Source organism: Bombus vancouverensis, chromosome 7 (assembly GCF_051014615.1).
Source record: "Bombus vancouverensis nearcticus chromosome 7, iyBomVanc1_principal, whole genome shotgun sequence".
Taxonomy (NCBI): domain Eukaryota; kingdom Metazoa; phylum Arthropoda; class Insecta; order Hymenoptera; family Apidae; genus Bombus; species Bombus vancouverensis.
In genome coordinates this window covers 17,035,536-17,056,764 of record NC_134917.1, presented here as the reverse complement: position 1 = coordinate 17,056,764, position 21,229 = coordinate 17,035,536, and the positions used below count along the sequence as shown (strand labels likewise).

At 29.9% G+C, this 21,229-nt stretch overlaps 5 protein-coding genes across 10 annotated transcripts; 3 read left to right on the top strand and 2 right to left on the bottom strand.

Moving 5' to 3' along the window:
* The first annotated feature begins 13 nt into the window (after window positions 1-13).
* Window positions 14-1,834, top strand: LOC117157223 (uncharacterized). 2 transcript variants are annotated; one of them, XM_076620194.1, is made up of 6 exons: window positions 14-300; window positions 439-647; window positions 823-936; window positions 1,045-1,214; window positions 1,367-1,541; window positions 1,642-1,834. In XM_076620194.1, the coding sequence occupies exons 1-6, from the start codon at window positions 156-158 to the stop codon at window positions 1,732-1,734; spliced, it is 906 nt and encodes a 301-aa protein (XP_076476309.1). In that variant the 5' UTR covers window positions 14-155; the 3' UTR covers window positions 1,735-1,834. The 2 variants fall into 2 exon arrangements, with proteins under 2 accessions (XP_076476309.1, XP_033190995.1); XM_033335104.2 differs by having other exon boundaries at window positions 15-300; window positions 823-1,214.
* Snup (snurportin-1) lies at window positions 1,769-3,582 on the bottom strand. The gene is made up of 6 exons (XM_033335090.2): window positions 3,393-3,582; window positions 3,131-3,315; window positions 2,794-3,046; window positions 2,541-2,729; window positions 2,090-2,461; window positions 1,769-2,019 (listed from the first exon to the last, which is right to left on the bottom strand). The coding sequence occupies exons 2-6, from the start codon at window positions 3,307-3,309 to the stop codon at window positions 1,993-1,995; spliced, it is 1,020 nt and encodes a 339-aa protein (XP_033190981.2). The 5' UTR covers window positions 3,310-3,315; window positions 3,393-3,582; the 3' UTR covers window positions 1,769-1,992.
* Window positions 3,583-3,730: 148 nt separating this feature from the next.
* Window positions 3,731-6,505, top strand: hook (hook microtubule tethering protein). 2 transcript variants are annotated; one of them, XM_033335056.2, is made up of 2 exons: window positions 3,731-4,220; window positions 4,287-6,505. In XM_033335056.2, exons 1-2 carry the CDS (start codon window positions 4,026-4,028, stop codon window positions 6,135-6,137), a joined length of 2,046 nt encoding a protein of 681 aa, XP_033190947.1. In that variant the 5' UTR covers window positions 3,731-4,025; the 3' UTR covers window positions 6,138-6,505. The 2 variants fall into 2 exon arrangements, with proteins under 2 accessions (XP_033190947.1, XP_033190937.1); XM_033335046.2 differs by having other exon boundaries at window positions 3,731-6,505.
* A 586-nt stretch (window positions 6,506-7,091) lies between these two features.
* Dhdds (Dehydrodolichyl diphosphate synthase subunit) lies at window positions 7,092-9,282 on the bottom strand. Of its 4 annotated transcripts, none has more exons than XM_076620197.1 (6): window positions 9,218-9,282; window positions 8,509-8,730; window positions 8,262-8,423; window positions 8,028-8,176; window positions 7,711-7,895; window positions 7,092-7,633 (listed from the first exon to the last, which is right to left on the bottom strand). In XM_076620197.1, the coding sequence occupies exons 2-6, from the start codon at window positions 8,694-8,696 to the stop codon at window positions 7,403-7,405; spliced, it is 915 nt and encodes a 304-aa protein (XP_076476312.1). In that variant the 5' UTR covers window positions 8,697-8,730; window positions 9,218-9,282; the 3' UTR covers window positions 7,092-7,402. The 4 variants fall into 4 exon arrangements, with proteins under 4 accessions (XP_076476312.1, XP_076476310.1, XP_076476311.1 ...); XM_076620195.1 differs by having other exon boundaries at window positions 8,843-9,269; XM_076620196.1 differs by having other exon boundaries at window positions 8,997-9,269.
* Window positions 9,283-9,877: 595 nt separating this feature from the next.
* BRWD3 (bromodomain and WD repeat-containing protein) lies at window positions 9,878-21,195 on the top strand. Its single transcript, XM_033344704.2, has 22 exons — window positions 9,878-10,395; window positions 10,482-10,540; window positions 10,611-10,640; window positions 10,850-10,909; window positions 11,554-11,704; window positions 11,786-11,884; window positions 11,994-12,331; window positions 12,409-12,563; window positions 12,630-12,947; window positions 13,035-13,452; window positions 13,535-13,760; window positions 14,604-14,928; window positions 15,016-15,211; window positions 15,331-15,579; window positions 15,650-15,871; window positions 15,947-16,325; window positions 16,493-16,892; window positions 17,008-17,238; window positions 17,331-17,511; window positions 17,585-17,738; window positions 17,828-17,935; window positions 18,178-21,195. The coding sequence occupies exons 1-22, from the start codon at window positions 10,353-10,355 to the stop codon at window positions 19,113-19,115; spliced, it is 5,280 nt and encodes a 1,759-aa protein (XP_033200595.1). The 5' UTR covers window positions 9,878-10,352; the 3' UTR covers window positions 19,116-21,195.
* Window positions 21,196-21,229: the final 34 nt, after the last annotated feature.

The window sequence follows — 21,229 nt, the reverse complement described above, 5'->3', positions numbered from 1 at the left end:
CCCTAGTACATATAAATATTACTATATTCATGTTATAATGTTTTCGATACGATTTTGATCCACAATTAAAACTTTCAAACAATTGTCAACTTATTAACAGTATAGAATTTTTAATCAAGATTTAATTTAATACTCTATTGTTCGTTGCTTGTAAAATGGAAGATAACATAGAAAACATATTGCCAAGTACTAGTAATACTATTCACACAATATGTTCCCTTCGAACTAGAGGAAGACAACAATTTAGTTTGTGTGTTAGTTCTGCTCCAGTAGAAGAAATTGAAGGTTTTAACTTAGAAGGTGTATTAGTCATAATTTTTATTTAATCTAGTATTTAATAATAATATGTATGTGAATAATTTTTACATATCAAGTGTTTTGAAACTGTTTAAATTGTATTAATATCTAAAACTCATGTTTATACTTCATATTTTATAGAATTATTATATAAAACTTGGACTATTTTTGGAGTTTCCACTTTATTTAATTTTCATCAAGATGAAGTACATTTGAAACAATATGCAAAACGATTAAGAGAAGAAGTTGCAAATAATTTATCACAAGAAGATGTTACATATGACGCAGAATTTTGTGTTATGAAAGACATAACACAAAGACCTAGTCCATTGGATCCACCACCAATAAAGGTAGTATCAACAAATAAAATATGTTTAAAAAATGAGAAGTATATCATTTATTTACAAAACTCCCATATTAAGAATTATTGATAGCTTTTAAAACTTCTCATTTTTTATTCAAAATAGATATAAAAAGTGATCACATCTCCCCTGATTATAAATGTAATAAAAATGATAATTACAGATTGAAGTTTATTCTGAAAATAGTAATAATCAAACAAATTCAAAGAAATGTATTTATAAAGGAGTATTTTTATCATGGAGAACTACTAAAAACAAATTAACCGCTTTTAATTCTGTGAGATTACCTCTTTTATTATGTCGTGGTACACCAAGTGCTATAAGAACTGTTCATAATGTGTTAAGTCGTATGTTCGATTGTATGATTATTGCATTACCTGCACAGGAGGATGATTTAATATGGCTTGTTCCAATTATAATTACTCCAGCAGATAAAGAGGAACAAACAAAACACACAGATGAAATTTGTATGGAATATAAAATACCAGAACTAGAAAGTACAGATACAATTACAATAAAGTTTCTAGTTTGGGACTTAATAAAAATATTAACAGTGTATGTGTTCGTAACGCCTAAAAAATAGTAAATATTTACAACTGTATTGCTGTATTTCTATATTATAATTTATGATTATTCAAAACACTATTATATAACATGTATAAAAATAAAAAAGTATGCTTTTTATATCTATATTAATTTTCTTTTAGAATTGTAAAGGATCAAAACGATGAAGCAAATGTTGAAATTGCCTTTAATTTAGAACATATAGAAAAATTTCGTGAGGTCTTATACTCTCAAATGTTAGAACTTGCTGGTTTACAATTAGGATTGTGTACATTACATAAAATTATTCTTCCGACAGTTACGATAATGGAAAACAGGGTAAATAAACAGTTATTACTTATATTGTGTAATTTTTATAAACATACATTTGTATTCATATTTTCTTATTTATAAGATACTCCTTTTCGTTTATTTTCAGATGAAAGTAATGAACGCAGATACCATGAATCGCGTTTTGTTATATTTAAATGAAAAAGCCCTTGATACATTTCACACATTAAATCTTGAGTAACATAGTTTAACAATATTTGTAACAATAAGCAGTCTTTATATATTGTATATATTTATTTCGTATTTGGTATAATTTTTCAAATATCACAGATTGTATAAAACATTATTGTTGTTGATTTCGAATACTATTATCAATTAATTTGTATAGCATGTAAATTATATTTGTAAAATATAGTATTTTTAACATTTTCAATAAGTCGATTATATGTCACTTCATTTTTTAAGAAGTTCGTTCATATAAATAAGATAAAATAAAGTTCTAGGAATTCTCATCTACAATATCCATCTACAAACAAAAAATGAATAAATAATTTAGTTCTTTAATTAATATTCACTTTAAAAGTAGATGAACTTACTTGGCTTTCTGATTCTACCTTCTTCTTTTTAGCTCTATTATTAAGGATATAATGTACAAAATCTATGTATCCATCAGGTTGTTCATCAAGTGGTGGTGGTACTGAAATACCAAGTATTTCAGGTAACATAAAAGTTTTTGACCATGTTACAAGTGGGGTACGACCTTTAGTATATTGTCCATCTTTATGGTAAAATAATAAACCGTCTAAAGGATATAAATTTGAAAGATTTGCTAATGCTAAACTTATATCAGTATCACAACTGATATTTGGTAAAGGCAATATAGGAAAACTATTTCTATATGTATCTCTTTTGTGTAATTCTTCGATTTCTTGTAACTTTGATCTCAACCAAAAGAACCTAAATTCAGTCTGAAACAAACATTAGAAATTATTATAATGTATATAAAATGTAACTAGTATTATTACATTTGGAAGTAAAAATTCTTACATCACAATTTATTAAAGACTGATTGGACCATGCAAGTACATCTAAGATATAATATATTTTTTGTTGTTTTATCCATAAACAATCAAGAATGGTACAGCTACCTCTATGTTCAGATGGATTACCACCAGGAAGTGCTGAATGGAATTTACCAAGGTTATTACCGTGTCTGTTATATACTTTAGTTATACCCTACAAAATATAAGAAATATAATAAACCATAAAAAATGTTCTCACTTCTTTCTTTCTAACATACTTTACGTGCAACTAATAAAGTTCGTTTTCCTTGAGGACATGGTACTACAATCCACTTTCCTACAAGATCTTGAGGTACTTCCAACATCCATTCAGACATCATTAATTGATTTGCATAATTCTTATTTCGTTTAGAGTAGTAACATCCCTTTTTATCAATTTTTTGAATTTCCATTTCTTCCTCATATTCATCTTCAGAATTAAATGCTTCTTCCAGTATTCCTCTTCCAATATTAAATGCAGTGTCTCTACATCTAATAATGCATATTATTACTTTTATGTTCATATGTTCATAGAGCTCTTTTATAAAATATAATAGCCATATATAAAAAACATACTTTTTTTGAAATTGTAGTAGCCGTCGACGTCTTATTTCTTGAAAAGTATCAATGTTATCCACATCCAAATTGTAATTATCTTTTTTAACAGGTTTTTTATAAAATATGGCACGTAGATTACCATTTTTTATTAACTTATCTTTCATCTCAGTTGCCATAATTGTATTAATAATTACCATATGAAACTAAATTGTCCAAGAAAATAAAATGTTATACATAATTATTATTAAGAAATTTTGTTTAATATAAAATTTCCACAAACCTTTACACAATACTTCTATAACAGATTCAAATAATTTAATAAAAATTAATCTTATACATCTTGTTCTTTACAAAAGTACATGTATATATACTAATATGTAATGCATTTTTACACACGCAAATAACTTTTATTCACTATTATATCAATAGATGTCAATTTTCTTGATGTATGTTTCAAGGTTTCAAGCTTTTATTAATGTATCATGAAATATTTCAATGAATAGATTCTTCTGTGTTATATGATTGGTAGTACAACTGTTACCAACATTTTCTTAAAAATAAAATGTGGTTTCCTTAAGTTTACAACAAAATTAACTAAAAACGAAAATATCTCAAGATAGCCTAGTACTTCTACTTTTTTTCGTAAAGGAATGTCAAAATAACGTCAAAATAACGTTTTGGTACAATTTGTAAAACATTTTTGTTGAAAATAAGTTAATACACGATACCAATAAATGATGCAGAAATGGTCAAAGTACTCCTAGCCTCTACATTAATTACTCAAGAGGTAAATAATAAGTTTTTAAGCTGAGAACTTAAAAGGATTAACGTTTATCATAAAACTGTCATATATGACAGAGCTTGTATAGGTATTTTTACGATTTAATCGATACGTTCGTAAGTAGATACAACAATGGATGATCAGCAATTAAATAATTTAATTAAATGGTTAGATACATTTGATCTTCAAGCTCCTCATTCCACAGCAGAAGATATAAGTGATGGTGTTGCTTTAGCAGATGTCTTAGCTCAAATTGCTCCCGAGTGGTTTACTGCTGCTTGGAGAGCGAAAATTAAAACAGATGTTAGTTCTAACTGGCGATTAAAAGTTAGTAATCTTAAAAAAATTGTTGAGGCTATAATGGAATATTATATAGAATGTTTAAATCAACAGTTATCAGGTTACATTAAACCCGATGCAACTAAAATTGGAGAACACTGTGATAACTATGAACTGCATCGTTTATTACAGTTAATTCTTGGTTGTGCAGTTAACTGCAATCAGAAACAACAATATATAACAAGAATTATGGGAATGGAAGAAACTGTTCAGCAAGCAATTATGCAGAGCATTCAAGAATTAGAAAGTAATATGCATGGACCAAGATTAAGTTTAGGTACTAGCCTTAATTTTGAATCTTTGGATGTAGCTGATGGTACTCAGCAAAGATTATTAGCAGAACTTCAAGTAACTGTTGATATGAAAGAACAATTAGCACAAAAATGTCATGAACTCGATCAACAACTTTCGCTTTTACAAGAAGAAAAAGCAGCATTAGTGACAGAAAATAAAAAGCTTCAAGAAAGATTGGATGAATTTGAAAATCCAGAAGAGTCTGGTTCTATCTTAAGATATTCTGGTCTTAGAAAACAATTAGAAGCATTGAAAGATGAATTATTTAAAGTAGAAACATCTAGAGATGATTATAGACTAAAGGTAGAGCTATTAGAAAAGGAAGTATTAGAATTACAATCTAGGCAAGAAGATTTACAAAAAGCAGCTGATGAGGCTAATCACCTGAAAGATGAGATAGATGCATTAAGAGAAACTGCAGATAAAGTAGCAAAGTATGAACAGACAATAGAATCATACAAAAAGAAAATGGAAGATTTGAGTGATTTAAAAAGACAAGTTAAAATGTTAGAAGATAAGAATTTAGAGTATCTACAATCCAAAATAGATTACGAAGAGGAATCAAAACGGACTACAATGCTCCGTAATCATTTAGAACTTTGTAAACAACAACTTGCTGAAGCACATCATAAATTGGATGAACAAACTAATAAATGTGACAAACTTGAATTTGAAGGAAAAAAAATGGAAGCAAAATTAAGCACTTTACAAAGAGAAAGAGATAGATTAATTGTAGAAAGAGATGCTTTAAAAGAAACAAATGAGGAATTGAAATGCACACAATTGCAAGCAGCAGAAAATATAGCAAAACCTACTACTGACAGTACTGTTGCAAATACGGAAATGATTCCTCTTGAAATTAAAGAAAAACTAGTTTGTTTACAACTTGAAAATAAAATGTTGAAACTTAAACAGAAAGGAAATGAGGATAAATTACCAACAGTTCAAGCACTATTAGAAGATTCAGAGGAAAGATTGAATATACTTAGAGGTAAAAATCGCAAAGCTAATCAAAGAATAATTGAATTAGAAAATAGATTGGAAGAAGCATTGGGCAGTCAATTAAGCGGAGACAATAAAACTGACATCAATTTAGGACAAAAGATAACACAGCTACAAGATGAACTAGGAAAACTACAAGCAGAGAAGGAACGTTTAATTTTACAAGTCGAAGAACGGGAAAATGCATTACAAGCACAAAAGCAGAAAGCTTTTGCACTACAGGAAAAGTTAACACGCAGAGAATATGAAAATGCTGCACTAGAGGAGCGTTACAAAAAATATGTTGAAAAAGCAAAAAGTGTAATAAAAAGTTTAGATCCTAAACAAAACAATTCATCTCCTAATGAGGTAGCTGTTTTGAGGAATCAAATTTTGGAGCAACGTAAAATTATGGAGGATATGGAACGTTCTTTGAAAGAATCTAAGTTAATTAAAGAAATGGAAGAAAAGTTAATGATATCTGCATTTTATCGCTTAGGTTTAACTTGTCATAGAGAAGCAATTGATCATCGGCTTGCAGCTTTAAGTTCAGCAAGTCAGGGACAATCTTTTTTAGCAAGGCAAAGACAACCATCTGCTAGACGGCATCCGCCTTATAACTCTAAATAACAACTAACAAAAAATTATTTATATTCGCTGATTTTATTTTAATTAATGTTTAAATGAAACTGGCAGTTGATCAACGGCTTGCAGCCTTAAGTTCAGCAAGTCAGGAACAATCTTTCTTAGCAAGACAAAGACATCCGTCTGCTAGATGGCATCCACCTTATAGGTCTGAATAACAACTAACAAAAAATTATTTATATTCACTAATTTTATTTTAATTAATGTTTAAATGGAACTATATAAACAAAATAGTTAAAATTTTATCAGGTTCAGCATTATATTATTTTACTATATTATCAAGTTTTATTTATTTAACCAATATATATTTTATTATTTTCTTGACCATTAATAAAATATTTATTTGAAATAAATTCTAAATGTTTTAATTTTTACAAATATATTATACATTCATGAACATACAACTTATTGTATATATTGTATATTACTTATCTTTATGCTGTTAAAACGTGATTATGGAACATAATATGCTTACAGACTATATGAACCTCGAAATGCAATAATGTAACTTTGTATGTTTCTATTTCAGAAGAATTATACTAATAATGTGCCTGGTTATATTTATGTGATACATTATATTTATTTAGTAAATGTATGCTTTATAATCTTTCTAACAGACTGAAGCTCTTAATTTTGAATATTTTCAAGTATAAAAAAGTCTTATTAACGAAATCATATACAATGTATGGAAATAATATATTTAAAAAGAATGGGGAAACTATTAAAATTAAGCCAAATATTTAATATACTGCAGCAGGCTTGGTATATAAGATATTTCAGAAAAATATCTTAAATACGAATTTTATAAATATATATATATATATATATACAGTATAAATATATACAAATTTGTAAAACAACAAAATGAAATAAAAGAATGAATTTATGTATATGCATAACATTTCTATTTTTGTCTGATATTTTTTATCATTATGTACATTATATTTATTTTTAAAAAAAATTTACTTAATATGAAAAAATATACATATATTATTATATACATATATTAATATACATATATTAATACATTTTTCTATATACAAGAATAGAAGAAGACTCATAGATTTTCAATACTTACACGTATTTGAATAGTATTATAGCATTTAAAAAGAAAAGTACAAAAATATTTTTGAAGTATATACATAAATGTAAATTTCTAAAAAAAAGTATGTTTACATAGATTTATAATGTTATATAAACTTTAATGATCATAATTAATCTTAATCATATTTGTTTTTTCAATACATATATTAAATGTTTGACAAATATATTCTTTCAAGTGTTATTTGTCTTTTATGATGTAATTTGTCTATGTATGTTGATTGTCTACTATTTTGTATTATTTGCTTCATATTTTGCATTTTTATTACTTTTTGTATATCAGAATAACATCTTTGGTAATAAAATATTGCATTGAGAAATTCCCACAGATTAAATTCTGGCCATAAAACAGTGGTAAAATAAATGCATGTATTTGATATCTGAAATTTATTAAATAACAACGTATTTAGAAAAGCGAAGGAAAAACCAAGAATTAGCCTATAATCTTTAAACTTACTTGCCACATAAGAAAGTCACTAAATCTAACTTCTCCAGAAGTACGAATTAATAAATCTGGATTTGGTGAATAATTAGTATATAAACAGTTGGAAATCAAATTTTCATCAATATCTTCAGAAAGAATATCGCCATTTTGAACACCTTCGATTACATCTTTAATAGCATGTGTAATTTCATCTCTTGCTAAAATATTATATATGAAAGAAGGTAGAAAAATATAAAAGTTAATAATATTTATATTACATTATTTAATTGAGTGTAGCAAAAATAATGTTTGATATTTTAATGTATAAAGGTTTTTTTAAGTACACTTACATGTATAAGCAAATGCAATATTGAGAAATCCTTTATTATGTTCTTTAGTAAGAATCATAGTTTCTGCTATCAATTCTTGTATATTTTGAGGTAATAGCGACAAATTACCAATTATACGGACACATAATCCATGTTTTCGTATTTTATCCCTATATTCAAATATTTGTTACATGATATTATATTTACACAAATATTAAATAAACTGTTTTATAGATAAAACATGTTTCAACATACTTTTCATCCAATAATCTCTGGAATTTTTGTTCTGCAAGATTTAGAAGCCCATTTACTTCCTCCCGTTTCCTTTTAAAATTTTCAATACTAAATGCATAAAATGTTACTTCTTGTATACCAAGATCTGTACACCATTGTAAAGTTTCAGCAAACTTATCAAATCTTAAAAATTACAATTTGCATTTAATATACAACATACATAAAATACATAAAATAGACAAAAATAAAATGTGAAAGCTACATTTACATGCGATATTTTTTTACTAGTACACACCCTTTTGTATGTCCTTCTATTTTTTCTATTCCATTTTTACTTGCATAGCGTCTATTACCATCCATTATAAATGCTACATGCTTAGGAATATGTCCAGTTCTTAAAATTCTTATAGCCAAATGTTGAAACCAATTTAGAGTATTGTCTCTTATCCATGACATTGTTCACAAAGTTTCAAGTACAATATTTAAAGTCCTAACCAAATTGTTTTACAATAGTAATAAATAAGATATGTTAAAAAGAGATTTCTCTATATAAAAGTTGATAAATATTATACAAATTTAAATTATATAATTTTAATATTTACATATAATTTAAACTAATTTTACATGTTTAGCCATTTTTTAAATCTTTAATATATCAGTTGCCATAATATCTCATAAATCGAATGATGTGTATGATTTAATATAAATTTGTAACTGTGTAATTTTTAATAATGATAGTGTTAAATAATACTTAACAATATGTCATGTTTTATGAAAAAATAATACTAAAATCATCATTCTATTGACACGTCGACATTTAACCGTATTAGAATTTTGGAACACATTTATCGTCTTCAAAAATTATAACAATTTGTTACATAATATTCTTTATTTTTGTAAGATATATATCAATATAATAGTTCATATGCATTAGCAATTTTTTCGAGAATTCTAAAAACTTTCGAAAAGTTACATACGTGGTATTGCATACATACATACACACACATTCACATACATTACACAAATGTGTATATACATATCGTTACACATCGATATTTCGAGTTTATTCGAGTTACCTAGCATCCATCTTGAAGTTTTAGCTTTTGTGAAAAAATGCACATTATGTTTTTATTCCTCTTAAATATATGTAAGTATTTAAATATATATAATAATATCAAATAATAATATTTTAATTAGTTTTGTCTAAAAAAGATACAAGCGGAATTCGATTTCATAATGCATGAAAATTTCTGTTATATCATATTACAAAATAAGTGCAAAAATATTATCGTAGTATTAAAGTAGCGATATGATTAAAATTAAAAAATTAATTTAACACGTTCATATCTTACAGCAGTATATAAAATTTAAATAAAACACAGTAAAAATTACATAAGGACATTATCATCCTTTTATTAACAGCAGTTTTCATGGTCATTATTTATTGTTTAACTCGAATCGCTGTAGAATTATGAAAGTTGTGTTTTAAGTAAAAATTTCTTTCCATTCCTCTACCAAAGCCTATAATTAATAATAATTAATTCATATTTATCAACATATAATAACAACAACGATAACAAACTTCATTTGATAACCTACTTTAGTTTATGTCACCTTTAAATCAAGATTGTCTACTTTTTTTATATTTCTTACAATTGCGGTTACCGTCACTGTATTTTTAATTTCAAATAAACCGCGTTACATGGTGCAGATATCATCCACAAATGCGTTTTATCGTAATGAAAATTTCGAACATATCAAATTAAGGTCTATGATAGTAACGTGAAAATTAGTTATCTAATTTCACTCTTTATTGAAATGTGAAAGAGAAGAGGAAAGTGTTTCGTTCTCCTAAAACGGTTCAAATGAAAATAAAATTATACAGGGTTTTGGGAGGCAAGTTACGTTCCTGAATAATATGGTACGTTGTGTCGACAATCGGGTAGGGGGGGGGACTACTTTCCGTTGAGGAGGTGAGCGTGCGTGTGCGTCTCGCGGTCGAGACCTCGCGAGAGAAAATGAAATCTGAAATGGTTACTACCGCGCTATGACCCTAAAAAGCAAATGTTTCTCTTTCTCTGTGAGTGAATAATAAACGATTGATCAGGCGAAATGGAGGGCAGCGTAACGAAGAACGAGACTGCAATAGCACCAGGTAAAGAATGGGAGCGATAAGCGCCCTTACTATCCGCAACGAAGCGAGGCGTGCGGTTCATTCCTAAACAGCGTTCTTTCTTACAGAGCTGTACTTCCTAATTGCTAAATTCTTAGCGGCGGGACCTTGTCGCGAAGCCGCAGACGTAAGTATTATTGAATTAAAATCCATGAAATTTCGTTGTAACATATTATGATGAACAACGTACGTTCTAGGTGTTGAAGCGTGAATTGGAGCGAGCTAAGGTAAGACGATTGGTCTGAGTTGACGTTTTGCCGGGGTGACACTATACATACCCATCGGCTCCACATGGTTTGCACGTGGTTTCTGCTTGTCAAAACATTAGAATTTCAAGGTCGGCGACCTTGACGTTCGACAAATTGGCACAATTTTATCTCGAGTGTGATCGATCGATCGATCGACTTATTTTTATGATTTTTTTATTTTTTTATAGGTTTTGCCGCAAAGACTAGATTGGGGAGGGCATGTACATAATCAAACCTTTGAAGAGTTGGTAAGTAAGATTAATATTTCAGGAAGGAATTTTATTTTGTGTATAATAATTCATCATATATGATGAAATAAATAGGTTATTTTTCGAAATAACATTATGATAAATTTTTGTTACGTCGTAAGCTAGTCAAATGCCAATGTATCAAGTACCCCTAATAGGGTGCTACCCCTTTTCTGTCCCACTCCTCAACCCTTCTTCCTCCTCCACTTCTCTGATCCTATGTTGCTGTTGCACAAGATTCTCCCACCATATTGCTTTCAACCAATAAGCATTAACTTCCGGCCATCTTGCATGCACTGATCAATGAATATATCTCATGCTCAGACCTTATTTATAGAAACTAGTATCGTGTGACGAGTCGGCTATTCGGATTGGTTGCGTTTGCTTGTTTGTCTTCTGATTGGTTACAAATAGGAACTACTTTAGATTACTTAAAATTCAATTAACAGTGCGAACTAGTTTTATTGCAAAACGTAATTATCATCTTTCTCTTCGTATATATAATATATGTGATCCAAATATTTGGATATCCTAAAATACATATAATGATTGCATTATATTGTATGATCGTATATATTTGTAATGATATTATATTATAAAATAGGATATGAAAAGATAGTTATAAAGACATTCTAATGTTTTAGGAAAAGAAATATTCTCATATTGGATCAAATCATTTATTACAAATATGTGCCAGAATTGGACCAGTATTGGAAAAAGAGGTACCGCCATGCATACCAGGAGCGATATCCCTTCTAGGAGCTGGCAGACAATCTTTGTTACGTACACACGAAGGTAAAGTAAAAGATATAAATATGTTTAAGTAATTATTGAAATTATTTGACTTTTGGCATGAATATCTTAAATTTGTTGTAGATGTCCAACGTCAAGTGCATGGCATTATTTCATATTCTGGCAGACTAGGTGGAAAACCATTTTTAGCTTCACCTTATAGTTTATCAGTGCCTAATATAGGTAAATAAAATATTTATTTGTTTAGATTTGGTACATAAATATTGCTAATATCAACCATTTTTTCAGTACATAAAGCATTTTATTGTTATGTTACTTTTTTTTTATATAGTACATGTACTTCAGGGAAGGGAGAATTCAGGGCCTCTAGGTCGACGAGAGGCAATACCAACAAAGTTTTACAATAAAATGCAGTTGTATAGACACACATTAGGACATTTATCTGCAGTATATTGTGTTCTTTTTGATCGCACTGGGAAATATATAATAACTGGTGCAGATGATTTACTTGTTAAAGTATGGAGTTCTATTGATGGGCGATTATTAGCAACTTTTCGAGGAGCATCTGCTGAAATTATGGATATTGCAGTAAATTTTGATAACACTTTACTTGCTGCTGGTAGCCTAGATCGAATATTAAGAGTTTGGTGTTTTCAAACAATGTCTCCTGTAAGTTGATTAGAATGTTAATTAATGTTATTATAAAGACTGATTTTGTTAAATTCATTTTTATTACTTTTTATCAGGTTGCAGTTCTATCTGGACACTCTGGTATGATTACATCTGTAAATTTTTGTCCTATATCTTGTAATGGCGTATATTATTTAGTTTCTACAAGTACAGATGGATCTGTTGCTTTCTGGTCTCATACAAAGAAAGGCAATGAAAGAGCAGTTTTTCAGTAAGTTTCAATAATATTTATATCCCGTACATTATGAAAAATAACATTATATCTTTTTTTTTTTAGGCCAAAACCAATTCAATACCATGAAAAAATGCGGCCTGGTCAAGCACAAATGATATGTGCGTCATTTAGTCCTGGTGGTGCATTTATGGCTGCTGGTTCTGCAGATCATCATGTTAGAGTGTATGCAATGTTAGGAGATGATGGTCCATGTAGAGTTTTAGAGGTGGAAGCACATTCTGATACAGTTGATAGTATTCAATGGGCACATAATGGTTTAAAATTTATTTCGGGTTCTAAAGATGGTACTGCAAATGTTTGGCATTTTGAACAACAACAATGGATATACAAACGTTTGTTGATGACTACAAAACTTCCTGGGTAATTAAAGTATTATGAATATTTTTTATGAATATTTTTCTATATAATATTAATGACTAAATATTATTTTGTTCTTATAATTTCTAGAGAATCAGAAACAGAAGATGATTCTAACAAAAAGGCTAAGGTGACTATGGTTAGTTGGGATGTAAGTGATGAGTGGGTTATTACAGCTGTAAATGATAGCTGTCTTAAAGTATGGAATGCAAAATCAGGTGAACTGGTGAAAATTTTACGTGGACATAAAGATGAAGTTTTTGTGTTAGAATCTCATCCCATAGATCCCCGTGTTATATTAAGTGCTGGACATGATGGGCAACTTATAATTTGGGATGTTCTGAACACAGAACCGATAGCATGCTTTCAAAATTTTATTGAAGGGCAAGGTAATGGTGCTGTTTTTGATGCAAAGTGGTCTCCAGATGGAACAATGTTAGCAGCAACAGATTCTCATGGACATCTTTTAATATATGGGTTTGGATCTGGTGTGGAAAAACTTAAAATAGTAAGTACATTTGTTTTTATATAATTGTTATATCTATTAACACATTAGAAATGTGTATATTCTCTATTTTATATTTCTATAGGTACCCAAAGAATTATTTTTCCATACGGATTATAGACCCTTAATACGAGATGCAAATAATTATGTTTTGGATGAACAAACGCAAACTGCACCTCATTTAATGCCTCCACCATTTTTAGTAGATGTCGATGGAAATCCTTATCCTCCAGCTCTGCAAAGATTGGTTCCTGGGAGAGAAAACTGTAGAGGAGAACAATTAGTACCAAATATTGCAGTAGGTGCTGGAGGTACATAAATTATTTTATTTCTGTTCAGGTGTATAGTAGGTCGGTGGTAGGTAGGATAGTGCTGCCCCTGGCGTATAGGTCGCTGTGAGGTACCGCTGCTGGATTGCTTTCTCAGTTAGGATTTGTGGAGAAAAAATGGACTACGTGTGCTGGGATTTGAACCTGGTCTGGAACGTTCATAACCAACGGCGTTAACCACTGCTCTACTGTCGTTCGGGTCTTAGTTTGCTGCCGAGTGCCGCTACAATACCCCCTTACCAGTGATAACGTACGACTTCGCTCGTCGTTTTTTCCGTGTGCAGTTGCGAGAGTTCGGCATCTGCGGATTTGTCGTTTCGATGCAGAGTACAGCGTCGGTCGCTTGTTGTCAAACCCGTGCAGATGTTGCGCGAAGTCTTCGATGTGGCGGTGAATACCTGTCGGTACGGTGCGTGCGTTTCAGCGTACGGTCGCCGCGGGGTCGTAGTAGGCCTCCGTTTCCACACTCTTAGATTCACGGTGATCGAAGTCTTGGCAGCGCTATCACGGTCGTCACCACTTTTCACTGTAGATCATCACGTCGGGGTCACCAATTTGAGGTGGGTGTAGGTAGTGATGATAGTGCTGTTCCTGACGTATAGGTCGCAGTGTTCTCAGTTAGGAATCGTGGAGAAAAAATCGGACTACGTGTTCCGGGATTTGAACCTGGTTTGGAACCTTTGTAACCAACGCCGTTAACCACTGTTCTACCGTCGTCTGGGTCTTAGTTTCCTGTCGAGTGCCGCTACACTGTTTATTATTGTTTATTTTATGTATAATCTGATATTTCCTGAAGTTTTAAAAGATATATATCTTATTTTGTAGGGATGCAAGAAGTTATAGAAGGACTTCCAGCTCAAGAACCACGGTCCAATATTGATCAGTTAATTGAAGCGCTTGCACAAAGACAAAATATTAATGCTGATGCAGAAAATGCAGCTGATGAAAGAGAAGAAAATGCAGCAGAGCAACCAGTTCGTCAAATGGCTAGTCCGCGAGGAAGCAGGTCTGGTTTAAGAAGAGTTGGAGATGTTGAAGGTGTACGACAAAGTAGTGGTAATTGGCAAAGAGATAATACTACACCTTGGAATAAGCCTATTCTTGCTCGACCCATGAATCCAGCTATTAGAGAAACACAATTTAAAACTTTGTATGTTTTGTATTATAAATTACTTCCTTCTTCACGAATATATCTATAAGTAGTTTAAATTCATAAATAAGGATATAATGTTTATAGACATGCAACAGCAGAAATGGAACTCGAAAATTTGAAACGCGAAATGAGAAAAAGACCACAACCAGTATCGAATACTGCCAATACCGAAGGTAATATAGGTAGTCGAATAGCAAATCGAAAACGCAATAGAACTACTAGACATGGATATAGAACTAGAGCTATGCGTAGTGAAGAACAAGAAGATGATGAGTTCGAGGTATTTTTTATACAATTTTAAATCAAATTAATAATTTGTATATACTTCGTTAAACAAATTATATACAAATTATATTTATATATAAATTATATTATAAATTATATTATAAATCTTTACAGAATCCCGATAATGCGGCAACAACAGGAAGTTCAGCCAGTAGTAATAGTAATGATTCTACTGCTCATGAAGAAGATTTGTGTTCTGATAGTTCCACATCAGAGTCTAGTACTGAATATTCAGATTGGATTGCAGATCATGGTTTAAATTTAGAACCACCAAAGCGAAGTAAACGCAAACCTGTAAAAAAACGATCTCTTACACCACCAAGTGATATGGACAGAAGGCGTAATAGACGTCCTAGAAAAAAGGTAGGTAAAAACGTTCTTTGTAAATAAATTTATTATTTTTTCTCTTTCGAAATTTTCTTTTTATTTAAAGGATATTCCATTGTCTACTGGCATTGATGATATCCCAGAAGTTTTTAGACCTTCAGAATGGCTTACCGAAATAATACCAAGGAAAGCTCCATATTATCCTCAAATGGGTGATGAAATAGTATATTTTCGACAAGGTCACCAATTCTACTTAGACGCTGTTAGGAATAAAAAAGTATATGAACTTGGTCCACGATGTGAACCATGGAATAAAGTCAATATAAGAGTAAGATTTTTTTCTCTCAATTTACTTTGTGAACATTAGTATTAGTTACTTAGAAAAACATTCGATATTCTGCAGGCACAGGAATTTGTAAAAGTAGTAGGTATAAAGTATGAAATACGTCCACCTCGACTATGCTGTTTAAAGTTGGCGTTAATGGATGAATATGGAAAATTAACAGGAGAAAATTTTACTATTAAATATCACGATATGGCTGATGTGTTAGATTTTTTAGTTTTACGTCAAACATTTGACACAGCTTTGGCACGTAGTTGGTCTGAAGGAGACCGATTTCGTTGCATGATTGATGACGGATGGTGGATGGGTCAAATACAATCAATGGAACCTTTAGACGAAGATTTTCCAGAATCGTTTTTCATGTGTTTCCGTGTCAGATGGGATAATGGCGAATATGAGAGAATGAGTCCTTGGGATCTTGAACCAATTGATGAAAATAGTATGTGTGTGTTCAAATGTTTTAACAATTAAAAATTTTTTGGAGAATATTGGAAAAAGTAACTGGTAAACTTTGGAAAAATATAAAATCTTAATTTATTCACAGTGTGAATATAAGCATTCATTTTATCGATATTAATACCTTGTATAATGTGTTATGTATTACAGGACTTCCAGTAGTACTTGGAGGTGCAGTTCCGGTGCTTCAAGAAGAGATACGTACAATACTATATCAGCCTCATGCAGAGGAATGGCCAATGGGAGATAGAGAAGCAACATGCCGCAGAATTATACGTGGACTAGATCAAGTGATGAGCCTTGCAATTGCAGAACCTTTTATGGCGCCTGTTGATCTCAATGCATATCCTTCATATGCATTTGTTGTGGAATATCCTATTGACTTAACAACCATAAAAGCTCGTTTTGAAAACCATTTTTATCGAAGAATAACATCCGCACAGTTTGATGTCAGATACTTAGCAACAAATGCAGAACAATTTAATGAACCACATAGTCAAATAGTAAAGCATGCAAGAATAGTTACTGACCTATGTCTACGTATTATAAAGTAAGGTCTAGTTTATTTATTCACAAAATTTAATACCATTTACATATCTTTTTTATTTTATTTTAACTTTATCAAGATATAATTAATAAAAATATATTATTTTCCATTTATACAGAGAAACTACAGAATTAGATGTACCGGCTGTTTATCACCAATTGGTTGACACATACCATTCTTCTGAATCGGAAGTTGATGTAGAAGATGCAAAGGATAGACCTTCAACTAGCACTCAGAGAGCAACCTCGAGCAGAAATTTACGTTCACAAGAAGCATCAGCTGATTGGAAAGTAGCATGTCGTCAATTATTAGAAACGTTATGGCAATGTGAAGATTCTATTCCTTTCAGGTAAAATAAATTAATATTAATATATTGATACGCATAATATACATATGCGAGACGGATATCTTTCGTAATAATTTTTATTTGATTTTTTATAGAGAACCAGTTGATAGATTAGAGCACCCAGATTATCATCAAATTATAGATACACCAATGGATTTACGTACGGTAAAAGAGGATTTATTAGGAGGAAATTATGAAACCCCTATAGAATTTGCCAAAGATATGCGGTTAATATTTACAAATAGTAGAAATTATAATACTAACAAACGATCAAGGGTATGCCATACTTATTATTATGTGAAGAATATTACAAGTATTGTACAAGATAATGGTACAATCTTTATTCTAGATATATTCAATGACAATAAGATTATCAGCCATGTTTGAAGAGCATATGGGAAGAATTATTTCAAACTGGAAATCTGCAAGAAGACGCAATAATAATGCAAAAAATACAAAAGGGAAAGCTAAAAGGGGCAAAGTTCGGTTAACAAATGGCACTGGTATGCTTTCATTATATCAGTTAAAAATATTTGATAAAATAAATTAGATAAATTTAGAATAAATTTTAAACAATTGATATGATATGTAGCACCTTCAAAATCAAAATCTGCTTGTTCGGATGATGATGATGAGATAAATAGTGAGGATGATGATTTAGATGAAGTGGAAAAGAATAATTCTAACATGTGTGCACCAGGTATATATATATATATTGTTTTTGTAGTATACACATACACATATATAAATACATAGAATGTTATCAGAGAGCAGAGTGAAAACATGTGAATAGATATTAATAACTTGACATTATATGATAATAATAAGAATAAAATAATGATAATAAAATTATAATAAATATATTATAAAATAATAAAGATTAATCACATAGCTATGTAAAAAGGAAAAGAAAACATTGATTAACATTTTTTTATTTTATAGGGCCATCACGTATGACAAATGGACATACGAAACGTTCTGCTACTGCAACGCGACCTACGCTAAAACTTCGGATATCTAGATCTGCAGTACCTAAAAAACCAAAAGAAAGTGGAAGCGAAGCCAGTGACTCAGAAGCTTCCACAGAAAGTGAAAGTAGTGGTAGTGTACCTGTAAGAAGGACACGAGCTAGAAAAACGGTACCCAGTGTTAGTGCTGATAGTGATTCTGGGGAAGTATATACACCCAGTGGACGTGGAAAACAAACTCGGAAAAATCGTGCGAAAAATACCAGAAATAGTAAACAAGTAAAGTCAAAGTCAAAGCTAAACTTTTACGAAAACTCAAAGAATGATAAGTATGAGGATGATGAAGCATTTTCTGCAAATGAATTGTCAGATGAAGAAAGCGAAGAGGAAGTTATTAATAGAAGTAGAACGAGATCACGAAAATTAGCATCTACGCCCGAACATAATGAAAGTTTGAAGAACACGACAAAAAGTGGAAGAAATAATATTGAAAGTCAGAGTGAGGAAGAAGAGGAAGAGGAAGAAGAGGATGAAGAAGAAGAAGAAGAAGAAGAAGAAGAAGAACAGTCTCAAAATGAAATTAATAATCAGGATTCAGATAGTGAAGAATCAGAAAAAGGTTTTGTATCATCAAGATCTCAAAGAAGAATTCGTGGAACAAGAGAAATACAAAATCAAGAAACTGTACAAAATTCAAGAAGAACTGGAAAACGACCTCGCTATAATGAAGAAAGTGATGAGAGCAATACAATGCCAGTTAGAAATCGACGTAAAATTAAGCGTCGATATTATGCAGAAGAAAGTGATGAAAGTCCTGAACCTGAAAATGTACCACGTATTAGTATAAGTAGCAGAGGGCGTGTGCGCAAAATGACAGAACGTGCACGGGCTTTTCTGTTAGATTCACCCTAACAGCATCTTTCATACTAGTAATAAAAGTGTAAATTATGATTTTTCAAGTAATTCCTACAAATGTTTAAGAATAATGTAAAAATTTAAAATGTTATTTGATAATGTTTATTCTGAAACACTCGACTGTATAAACACTTGGCTGTATCCATATTATAGCATAACACTAAACTTGTGTATGCCAGGATATATTGTCTGAAAAGTTTAAGGTAAGATTATAGATAGGCTGTACGTATAAACACTTGAGATTGTCATAGCAATTCATCATAAACACTGCTACAAAGTACTTCCATTATTATGAAACACATTGGTAATGTTATTTTTTCATGTTTAAATATGTAATCAATTAGCAGTGCATAAGACAGATTTAATAGCAAGCGGAAACAGTGTAATCATTCTATAATATTCGTTTGTTTGATCAACATACTTTTTATACATTTTTCCAAATTTTATGATATTACTGGTTATTTGAATATAAAATATTTATTGTAGTTTTAACTTACGCATCATTCCCAATACCTAGAATGGAATAACAATTAAGTCGTTATACAATTATTTTTGCAACTGTTATTGATACTATGTTGTTTAAAAATATTAATGGAAGAGTATTCTTTACAAATCCTGAATTTACATACAATAATGACAGCAAAAAATAGAATGTATGATAATGTTTATATTATATTATTGAAAATATGTTATTGTACCTGGAATAATATAAAAAAAATACCCATCTTGTTCGGGGAACATAACATTAAGCTTAGCTCAATAATTTCAACTTCTGCTTTTTTGAGAAAAGTCAATTGACAAATGAAAAACTACTTTCATGCTAAGATCTTAAACAGTCAAAAAAAGGCACTATCTTCTACATGCAATTGATAAAAATAATCTGTATCAGTGTTTATGTTTATATTTGATTACACAAATGAAATTATATTGTAAATCTTTTTAATAACACTGACATTTACTTAATGAATTTAGTATTTGCATATTTGTACATTTTTCTAATAAGATAATTTTTCCTCTAATATGTCCTAAGACAAAATAAAATTGGTTTCAGATCGAAAATTGTTTTCAGATTGAACATATATGTGGAATACTATTTTTTTATTGTGTGCATACTTTTAATATTCATAAATTAAATCAAGTGTTTGTACATTGAAGAAAGAATTGTACTTACCATCCATACTGTGTAAATTACATTAAATGAGGCAGTGCCTTTACATATATGATTATTTATTTAAAGAACATAGATAAAATTCTTTTGTTGTTTAAAAGAATAATCACACAAAAATTAAATACCTTTCAATTTCATTAATTTAATAACGGCACTGTTTTCGCTTTTTGCAACTATACTTAAAATATATTATTTGTAAATATAAATACACACTGTAAAATGATTGCGAATTTTTTTTAAAGTTATGTAAAACAAATGTGTGCTTTACATGATCTGTAGTATGAAGTAGAAAGTTTTTACATGTAATTTGTATGTCCATTAGAAAATTAAGAACCAATGCTCGTGCGATTTTAGGAATTTTTCATATATAGAAATAGACATTTTTCAGATTTATATAGCATAAAAGTTATTTCACTTACTATACAATAGGATACAAGTTTTTCAAGGCAGTTATGCAACCGGCAAACTAACATAGTATAAGAATATGTGCACAAATATTGGAAGTCTTGACTGTCTCGGGCCATTGTGATATTAGCTTAAGAATATTAAACATAAAATGATATAAATAATAATAATTAGAAATATAACGGATATTTTTTTAATAACGCCTTGAAGAGAAGGAGTCATATCATGTGGACTCAAGAAGTCAAATATCTGGTTATATTATAATTTAACACCAATCTTAACTTTGATCATTTAATTACATTACTATTAACGTGTTTCGTATCTTAATCTTCAGAATTAATATAATTTCGTGTACATAAATATTGTTAAATAACAAAACTTAACACAGAAATTTTCGATTTATGTAAAATTTAAAACTTTAGTTGTGAAATCAATGTACTCTGTTGCATACTTAGTTTATCGAAACCCACCGTCACCAATAAAAAAATATTAAATTGTTTCATATTTGTTCCTTATTTATTTAAAAACCTGTTTTTTA